The 10689-nt window shown below is 39.5% G+C and overlaps 1 protein-coding gene across 7 annotated transcripts in view; it reads right to left on the bottom strand.

The window, feature by feature from the left end:
- Positions 1–10689, bottom strand: part of LOC108749711 (protein Fe65 homolog) — a 185912-nt gene continuing 175223 nt past the window's right edge. For 4 of the 7 annotated variants that reach the window (XM_018488616.1, XM_018488615.1, XM_018488617.1 and 1 more), the window contains 12 exons: positions 10183–10350; positions 6754–6983; positions 5799–5917; positions 5496–5608; positions 5219–5417; positions 4834–4961; positions 4651–4656; positions 4284–4534; positions 3659–3861; positions 3406–3582; positions 3153–3323; positions 1–2933 (listed from right to left, as the gene is read on the bottom strand). In XM_018488616.1, coding sequence (XP_018344118.1) covers positions 3174–3323; positions 3406–3582; positions 3659–3861; positions 4284–4534; positions 4651–4656; positions 4834–4961; positions 5219–5417; positions 5496–5608; positions 5799–5917; positions 6754–6983; positions 10183–10350 — 1744 coding nt within the window. In that variant the 3' untranslated portion in view covers positions 1–2933; positions 3153–3173. The remainder of the gene's footprint in view (positions 2934–3152; positions 3324–3405; positions 3583–3658; positions 3862–4283; positions 4535–4650; positions 4657–4833; positions 4962–5218; positions 5418–5495; positions 5609–5798; positions 5918–6753; positions 6984–10182; positions 10351–10689) is intronic. The other 3 variants (XM_018488619.1, XM_018488618.1, XM_018488620.1) reach the window with 3 other exon arrangements.

The following is a 10689-nucleotide window of genomic DNA, read 5'->3' as shown; positions in this document are numbered from 1 at the left end:
TGTTCGTTAAATCCCACAGCTTCGGCCTTACTCTCTATACTTGCATATCATATTTACAGCCACACCACTTGTTAATTTCTCTCGCGCGCTTCTCGAGGCTGTTCTCCCTCTGAGGAAAAAAAGGAAAGAAAAAAGCAAGGGTGAGTCGAAGGAAACGCGGGCGGACATTCGCGAAGAATCTCGCTCCTGCGAATCTTCGTCGTCGAATTGATGTATATCGGGATTTGCGATTTCCAGGAGCGACTCGACTTCGCGAAGTGAGCTTCAACGCCTTCAACTCCTTCATTCCACGTGTTTCACAGACTCGCGACACCACCGGCTATTTCTCTCTCGAGTTCCCTGTACAAGGTACGTGATGTTATGTGACATTTAAACGTTAGTTCGCAATATGAAACGAAAGAAGAAAAAATCTCGCGTCGATGATGACTGATAAAGAGAGAAATATCGCGATGAACTATTTATATAATAATAATAATAATAATAATAATCGCCTTCCCCGATCAGCATATACTCATACATACTCATTCTTTCACGCACACTCTCCCGCAACGTTCTATTATATCTCGCCTCTCTTCTTTCCGCTTTTCTCGGTGTATGTTTTTTTTTTTTTTTTCTCTTACTTATAACGCTACATAGAAATATCTTCGTTCTGGGTCCCGCACAACTTTGTATCTCTCGCAACGACGATGGCTCATACGACGTGACCGTCCTCGCAGGACGACGAGGACTGCGTTCTCTGAATGGGAAAGGCTGTCTCCCGAGGAAAATAGGAGGATGCAATTTCAGTGGCTCACAATCCCATATCTCGCTCACTTTCCTCTCTGGATACATGTAATCATCGATAAATGCCACCTAGATTTATTGGGAACATGGGATTTGATGAACAATTTATTATTTTATTAATCCTTAACATATCAAGTTACTCTTTTTATGATTATCGTACAAAATTAAAAGATTAAAATCAATGAAGGGGGTTAATTACAAATTAGGCGTGTATTGTATTAGTGCACGTGTTTTCGTCTAATCGTAGTGTTTTGTAACCAGAAAAACAGCGGTGAGTTTCTTCTTTACGCATCAATCGTCATCAGTATGCACGCGTGCGAATGTATATATGTATCGTGGATTCGAGATGCGATGCGATCAGATTTATACAAGTGTTACCACCGAAACGTGCCCGAAGTTACGTTCCCAGCTAAATTCTACGAGATAGCGGCGATCGCTAGTGCGAAGTGCAGTCCATGGGCTTGTATATGTTCCTACCGTATATGAGACGTGGGTGTCTAAATGCTGTGGGAATAAGTCTTCGTACGTGTTTTCATGTGTTAATGACTTCTCTGGTACGAGCATACTTCCGAGCGTGCGTCTCTATTCACTGGGGTAGCGATCGGAGAAATTGCGATGGCCTGATATGCATACGATTTTTTTTTTAACTGCAATTCGTCGTGCTACGATGCGCCTAGCGGTAACAATTATTTAGCGTTTGCGTTTACGAGGATAACAATTATCACCAACGATAATAATTATTAATACCGTCGTTATTCTTGGTTTAACAATTATCACCGCGCTTCTTCTAGATGTTGTGTAAACGTTATTGCGCGCACAACGACCGACTACGATCGCGCGTGGTTTCGATACTATTGCACACCACTGATTTTTCGTCTAAGTGCTATTCCTCCCCCTTTGTCCTCCCCCCACCCCTGGTTGAAATCTAAAGGACGGTCGCGGTATAAGTATTTGTCGTATCGGCTTCGTGATCTCCGAGGTGCTGCAAAGCTCTCCCGTAAAGCTCCTATTTAATTCGCCATAAAAAATAAACTCCCTATTGGCCGTCGTGTAAACGTGCGCGCATGTGTTTGCGGATTGTCCCTGGATCTACCGCGCTCGATTGGCGCACCATCGCCAAAATAAGAAAACGCGATGACGTCCGTGGAATATCCGGTCGCGGTGCTGGCCTGTGTATACGTATATGTGGGTGTGTATGTGTGCGTGTGCAAACTGAAATACGTTCTCCGCACTCCGCGTATACGTGTATACTCTGGTCGTCGTCCTCGCTTCTCTAATCTGTATATACCCGAGATTTCACACGCACGTGTATAATATGTGTATGTTGTGTTATATATTATATTTATATATATGCAAGCTCTCTATGGCTCCCCTCGAATCACCTCGAATGCCTTCGCGGATATACACTTACTATTACGCTAATTGCAGAGCTCATTCACACTCCGACACGCATACAATCTGATTCGCTCGCGAGATCCCACCGGCGGGCTCCTTCCCCATCTTTCCCTCGAGCAAGCGAATTGATTAAAACTTAGCGCGATAATCACCATCTTGTATATACAAACAATTTTGCTCTTCAAACTCTTCCGATTCTTTCGCTTTCTTCTCCCCATCCCCGCCTCCCTACCTTCCTCAGAGCTGTTTCTTCCCATTGATTTCTTGCGAATGTTGCTCACAAGCTGGTATACGCTGCCTCTTAAGGATTTCCGCGACAGGATCGACGTCATCTCGATGGAACGCGGTAAATTCGCGACAACCTCCCTTCTTCATCGGATTCATTGCATTAACATACATAACATCATATCGACATAAGTAAGCGTAGTCCACTATAGCTGTGGTATTGGTATAGCACTCTGCGCAATTCTTCGCGAAATTCAGTCGTTTACGTTGTAAAGAGAATATCCATTCGCCCTATGGCTGCCTCCCGGCACATCAGGCTCGATCCCGACGTTTCTCTAGGGATTGCTTTCCCAACGGGTGAACTGGATACGCCTGGTGTCCAGGGAGGGCGATAGCAGCGACTTGAGGGACGCGCTCGGCGGCGAGCCGCCGAAGTACTTGAGTGTCAACGGCGACTGCAGATGCCTGTGTCGAATCACCTCTCGCTCAGCAGGCAGTGGCCAGAGTTCCTAGACAGTCGGGGGACTAATCTGATAATCCAAAATATCCAGCTGCTTGTTAAAATTTTTCATCCCCAACAATTCTATTTATATCTTATAATAATTACAAACTGAATATATATGGGATATATTTATATATATTTCTGTATTTTAATTTAAATTTCTAGACTTAATGTGAAGATTATTAATTAACTTATAATAAAACTTCTTAATGTTGGGGGGGAAGATATCTTGATAAAAGTAGTTTACCTGCAGCGAGAGAGCCTCGTCTCAGGACTCGCCCTGCTTGTTCCTACGGCCAGTTAAAGATCCAACTAAAGACTTCAGAGTTGCGCCTAAGCCTCTGCCGCTTGGAGTATTAAGACTGCTGGCGTTTCTGAAGCCCTGTGGATGTGCGTCCAAGCATTTCTGGTACCTCAGCTTAAACAGAAACAGAAATATCTTCTTCATCTAACATTTCCGTTTAGCTAAGAGGATTTAGTCCTTGAGAGAGAATCCTTACCTTGCAAGCGGCTTCAATTGTCTTACAGAGAGCTCCGCTGCTGGGTTCACAATTGAAGACATGTGCGATGAACAAGTCCTGTGCGGTGTGCATAATGAAAGCACATTGCTTTACGTTGTGGCCTATACCGAGGAATGACAGGTAGCGTACTCGACATTCGGTGATGAGCTTGTCGTCCTGAAAAAATTACAATATTATGAATAGTTGACTGCACTTTTATTAATTTTGTCGACGTCAATGTTTCTTTACTTACGTTGGGCGTAAGAATGGAAATCATGCTAGGAGCTACGGCGACGTTGACGTTTCGCCATTGATTGATCGGCGTGTTCGTCACGATATGTTCTATCGCCTCGTTCAGCACTTCCATGCCAGTCGCTTGATTGACTTGCATGGATCCGAGATACTGCGCTCGCAACACCTTTTTCGGTTCTTCCATCGGTGTTGGAAAAGATTGTGCTGCGCAAAGATATAACATGAGAGTTATTTAACTTCTTAAATTTATCTCACTGTCTGTCTCACTCTCTTTCAAGTAATTATTTATTAAAAGTCTGATTTCTAATTCATGAATCAATTTCCGTTAACTTATTGTATTAACTAAAAGATTTTTTTTATAAATATATCTCTCGTAATAAATATAACTCTGCTAGTGTATTTATTAGTAAAATTTATTATTTAAAAACTTTTTCTTTGGCATTTGATGATTTTGACTGTTAATATAAAATATATTTTTCTGCAAAAAATTTTTTATTTTTTAGAATTTTCAATTATACTGACCTAAATAATATGATCGTATAGTAATAGATCAGCAGGATTAATAAAATATTTAATTTTTCGAAACATATATTAAAATAAAAGATCTAATTTATTTGGTTACTTACTGACTAGTGCCTGACCATTTTTGTGGAAACGCCGATGTTCAGTGGGCAGATTCGTAGGTCTCGTTGCGAGACTTGTCCGGCCGTTGATGTCCACCGGTTTCGCGAGATTCTGATGTTGGGAACGCTCGATCATTATCTTCTTGCAAATGTCACGAAGCGTGTTTGCAATCGTGCGCGCCGGTATGTCGCAACGAAACACATGACACATGTGTTTCCTGGTCGATCGGTCTCTTGCTACGTAAGCAAAGTCCCTGAAAGCAATACGCATTTAAAAATCGAATATTTGTCAGATTGAGAATTTTTCTTCTAATTTTCTTTTGTACTTCATTTTATGCGATAATTTATATCATTTTATTATATATCTTACCTTTCGCTATTAGATCCATCCAAAAAAGAGTAGACATTTATGAAAACAATGTAAATAATAATTAATAGTTAGAGTAAATAGATTTAATATTTATTGTATAAAATTCTATATTTTAAAAGTTGTAAATTTCGATCAAAAATTCAGTGCTCTAATTTATTTAAACATTATTAATAATTTACTCACCGACAGTGATCTCTTCCTACGCCCCACACTCTAACTGTATGAATAGGCTGAGTGTTAAGTACAGTGAGATTCTCCGGATCGATCAGTTTGAGCGCGCCCTCGTCCAAGTCCATAAATAGATCCTTGCCCTGAAATATTTCGTAACATATCTCTCATGGCGTAATAACATATCTCTTATACCGTAGTAAAATCGAAATCAGTATATCGCTAACTATACTTAAGGAATAAAAGAATTCTAAATATGCTTTTTTACAAATCATATCGCTCAGTTTGAACCTTATCATTTGTTCAGTACATTGAAACATTATATTTCCATTCCGTATATATTTATAAATTTATGATTAATAATACATTTAACCTACTTAAAGTTTGTGAAGGAACTTACATCACCCCATCGTCCGACGACATCCAAAAGATCGTTTCTACCGAGTGAGAGATCCACGATACACTTATTGACAGCCTTGCTGCTTCTCTCGGGTGTCAGATCTTCTTCCGCGATCTCCGTCCAACCCAAGGATCGCACGGCAAATCTGATTGGCTTGTCCCTACCCTCGGAGTCCGCTCTGGCAGGATAGCTTCTTCGTCTGAGAAAATAAAGAAAGAAATAAAGATGAATCGACGGCAACCACAAAAAAATTATAAATCAATCGAGATTTGCTTACTTGAGCGCTAATTCCACCTTCCTCTTGTTCTCTAATTCCTGATCCAGAGCCGAGCTTGTGTTGCTGCGAGTCACTGTGTTCACCATACCGCTTAAAGTGTGAAAATTGTTTATCTGCAACGATAATATTTACAAACAAAAATTATGATATTGAATGGAAAGCTTTGAACTAATGTTATACAATCTTAATCAATAGTGCGTATTTTTATTAATAATTTACGTTATGTAATAATTTATTTAGACGATAATTTACGTTGTTCTATAATAATAAATTATAACATGTTTTGACAAATTATTTACTTACGCTATCATTATCTTTAACAAGGCTCCGGCGTGCCTCCGTTTTCGAATGCAGAGGAGCTTCTGGCGGTTCTCTCTGTATATTTCCGCTTTTCACATGCCAATAATAAGGTCCATTCTCATCTAAAATAGCATTGGATTCGATCGTCAATAAAATTCGAAAGCCAAAATTTATCATAGTCGCGATATAATTATCGGTTATCAATTTTGTGAATATATAATACTTTCATAAATAAAAAAAAAGGTAAGAAAAATGGAGAAAATAAAAATCTGATATTGTATACCTCTGCTTAAATAATATTTTTAACTTAATTCTTTTTATAATTGTGTTATCTCTTTACAACACACACACACACACACACTTTAGCAATTTATTTTCTACCAAGTATTATCTAAATCCCTGCCACGTTTCCGGAAACACGGATTTGATACGAAAATCGTACTCATCGCTATCATGAACCGATAATCGTACATTTAGCGTTAAATACGAGCTTTTTCCAGCATCAATATCTCGATTGTCCGGAACTTTCCGAGAAAATGCTCGACTTTCGAAAACAACTTTTTAGAATCTAGAAAAGTTTTATCTCTACATTAACATTTCTACTTTATTTTTATCTCAATATAATTAATAGATTTTGACACAATTTCTCAAGATGATAAATTCCTAATGCGTTACAAAAATTATTACAGTTAAAACCATAGAATAAAAAACGCAAGACAGTAAAAACGTAAGCAGTAAGCGAATCGACTAATCACAGCGGAGAATGTAAGGCAGAGATTATAAGATACTCGGTAACAAATCCAAAATGCTGATTTGCTTACTGCTTACGTTTTACTGTCCTATTGTTTAAGTTCTTTTGTATGTCATAGTACAAGAAATGATTGAAGCAACGATTGTCTTGATTACTTGAAACAAGTTCTTTTTTTGCTATTTAACGCGACTCCACTCCAGTATCTACCTTCGTGTTTCTGCCAGCCCGGCGGCAGATTCTCGTCCTTATCCTCGGAATCGGTGCTGTCCATGTCCGCCGGTTTCTCCTGGGTATTGTTCTGCAGAATCGCATTGTTCTTCTGGTCCTTTGGCTGTCGTCGTTTCACTGGCACTGCGTATAGCTCGCTGTTCAGGCCACCCTCCACATGCGGCACGCCGCCCATCTCTGTGGTCTCGTTGTCGGGTTTCTCGCAATAACTGTAGCGCAAAGCCAAGAAAAACCAGGGTCAAGGAACGTTTCAGTTCATCTCGCAGTTCGGTTCAGTCGCGCTATCGTCGCAGTGTCCATTGAATAGTCAAGCAATACAAGTCTTGGTCAAAAAGACGTCTTAGTGTAAAAGTCTCGAGAATTCAGACGTCTTTAAAGTCTTACACAAAATGAAAAAAAACGTAGGTAATAGGAACAGGAAATAACAGTTTTCAACCTATCAGAAACTATGTACTGTGCACTACATATTTTCTGATAGATTGAAATAATTGGCCTGTTAATCATAACTAGTCCTCTGAAGAATGGACTGTGATTGATCAGTTTCATACAGATATTATTAAATTCGATTAAGGGTGTAAACGTAATCCGTTATTCCTTGTTTCTACTGTGCTTTTTTATCGTATTTAAGACTTTAGAGAGTCTTTTTGCGTCGTCTGGCTTTTTAAACAGGCATACTCATAATTTTTCTTATCATACAATCACAAGCAATAAAAAATACTAGCACAAGAGATACATTTTCCCTAGAACCATGAATGTACATTTGTAAAAATATTTTAACTTCTTGCGTTCTTTTTTACGTGCATTTGCGATACAAAAAAAGAAAAATAAAGAGTCAAGACTAGCATCGATAAAAATTGACACAACTGTTTGTAAGAACCGCAACGGAAACAAAGAGTTACAGATCTTATTTGTTCAACAAGGAAACTAGCGATATAACATACAGTGCAAGCTCACAAATTCCATCATAGCGATATGCAGATTCGAAGAAACGTCCAGCTATTTTTATCGGCCTGCTTTGAATCCAAAACTTTCATTTAACAACGATTACTATTCCTGGCTCGGCTGCGTTTGATTTGTTTAAATTCGTCTCGTAGCGTCACAAGGCGGTCACGCGATATCCTGAACTGAAGTTCTCTCTGGTCTCTTTCTTTCTCTTCCCCTCGTCATATATCGCGGAACTTCATGAAGCGAGATTGTGGTCGCGTTCGCGTGACTTCGAGGAATTCCAGTTCACGACATTTCGTGGCGAATCACGATCGTCTAAAATAAGCAGTTTGCTGCGTCGTTGTCCGGCCGTGTACGTCTCGCGGAATCGTTTGGTTGTTCTGTTAAAGCATTCGCGAGAACGCGTCATCGGCTACGGTAGAATGACAAATTGATTTCCGCTTGTTAAGTCGTCTGATCGGCTGTGCCGTCTCGCTCGTAAACCGCGCTATCGATTCACCGCAAAAGAGCCCCCGTTATCGCTCCGCCACGAGAAATCCTCGCGTGCTAATCGAAGTCGGCTGCGACACGAGTCGGCCGCGGCAGGAGATTATTTACGGCGGTTGTAAAATAAAACGTCCTTTGCGAGAGAGGGCGAAGAGAAATTACGCTTTCGTAGCTGGAAACGATGTAAAATTATGTATACCGTGCGCTCGTGAGGGACCGAGGACTCTATACAAAGTTGAAATAACTAAGGATAAATTGTCGGTAAAGAGATTGTAACAGGTGTCCGTCAAGCTCATTCTCTAAGAGAGGGAAAAAATTTTCCAGGGTATTCTCACTTGGTATACTCTACAAACAGACGCAAAATAATTCTTAAGTTAAAAAAAAAAAAAAATTTGAAATTTGAATTTAAAATCAAGCCAAGTTAAACGTCCCAGGGACCGGATATCTATCTGTGTCCGGACATACTACAATTTATTATTATTAATTTTCCAAATGCTTTTCCATTACAATATTATAATTTAATTGTATTTAAGGATAACAATTAAATTATAATATTATATTTTAAAAAGCATTTGAGATTTATAACATCTAATATAAACAAATATATAAAATTTTGTATAAATGTCCAGAAAGGACATAGTAGGTGCATGTAGGACGTTTACCTTAGATGAAGCAAATAATAAACTCGCATTGCGAACATATTGCTGTCATTGGAACTTATTGAAGCAAGTTGTTCATTCATGCTCGTTCACGCTTGTTATTTGCTTTGTCTATATGTCTTCATACAATAATGTGGTTGCAGTCCAACGAATAATCATTCAGAACTGTTTTCAACGTAGTTCATTTATCACGCATTGCAGCAACGCAACGTCAATAGAGAAATGCGATTGTGACAACAATTTCACGCGGAAACCAGTATAATACAAAGCAAGCCTGGCACAAGCCAACACTCGCGTTTTTCTGTTGCATTTGATCCAGCTATTCATTTACTTCCATCATGAACAGAGTGCTACATGTTCTTTAAAACAAAGTACGAAGAAAAAAGCCAAATCTCTAGCCTTTAAAAAGTCTATTTTATTTTGTAACAGAAAAGTTCCAAAGTTCATTGTCTATCAACGGGGCATGAAATTTTATTTTACTCTCCGATCGTGCTTTAGATCAACGTACAGAAACCAAGAGAGATCTGTATACGAAAGTACAAACGGCGAAAATTGCATTCTTATGCATTTCACTTTAAAATATACTATGATTGCGGGAACAAGTCACGTGTTTCAAAAATAATAAGTAGAAAAGGAATCGATAAATGAATAACGTGAAAAAAGAGAAAGAACTCTATATTTGATTAAAATGGATCTTAATGTTTAATAATCTATGTAAATTTTTGTCTATTTTAATTTCAAAAATAAATCCAACATTTCATAAGCGGCTCTTAAATGATGGATATTATTGCACAATATTATCGATCTGGAAGTTATATTGAGTCTCCAGACTATTTTGTTTTCAATTGGTCAAAGCAAACATCAATAATATTATAAAATAATAGTACAATAATATTGAGCAGCTCTAAGGGCAGCTTTATAGAAAAACAAGAAGGAAAAATTTTACAGTGGAAAACATGCGATACAATATCGTGGTTTAATCAAAAAGCAAGCAGAGTGGTGTCTCTCGGACGCCAGTGTGGATTTCCTGGTTTAACGCTTGCGATTCCATCCCTTCGTAATACTCTGTACAGCATCCCGTAAGCGATAATGCGAATACATCGTCTACAAACAGCGGCTTTAATCTGCATAGGATTGCTTACGAGAAAACGGGGAGCGTTTTATTTCGACGAGAACGCCGTTCGTTACAGTGAAACAAACAGAAGCAACAACTTGGGCACACAAAAGAGAAGCGATGGGACGGTGATGGCAAGCGGATCAAACTCTGCAAGAGGGATGGGGGTATCACGAGAGACCACGAGGGTGTGTTCGTACGTACTTTCTCGACCCGGAAGTGTCCGCAGCGTCGATCGATCCCGCGGATCCCGACTGAAGGGCGTGAGACTGAGGCAGGATCGCGCTCGACGACGACGTGGACGACGAGCGGGGATTCCCATTGAGGGTGTCGTCGACGAGAGCGGACTCCGCCACACCCTCGCAGCCGTACCTGAATCAGCATTGTTCATGCAACGCATTACAAGGGGAATGAATCGTAGTGAGATAATGGCAATGTCTGTCGTGATTGCGCTGCTCGCTTATTAATCCTTAAACGACGCGATTCCCTTCGTGATTCACTCGAATCGCTTTCATATTACATCATTTTCTCATACAGAGATTTGAGCGATTCGATTTAAGGGATTCGAGAGATTTAAGGTTTAAGCTGAGCTTCTAATGCTTCTAATTACTAGACTGAGAAAAATATTCGAATTAAACCAACAAAAGGGCCAAGAATGGCATTTTGGTAAATGGTTGTCATAAGAAGCTCTGGTCTTACCAAAACATCATC

This window comes from Trachymyrmex septentrionalis, unplaced genomic scaffold, assembly GCF_001594115.1.
Source record: "Trachymyrmex septentrionalis isolate Tsep2-gDNA-1 unplaced genomic scaffold, Tsep1.0 scaffold31, whole genome shotgun sequence".
Taxonomy (NCBI): Eukaryota; Metazoa; Arthropoda; class Insecta; order Hymenoptera; family Formicidae; genus Trachymyrmex; species Trachymyrmex septentrionalis.
Note: the sequence above shows the minus strand (reverse complement) of the source record. Positions and strands in the feature narration are given on the sequence as shown.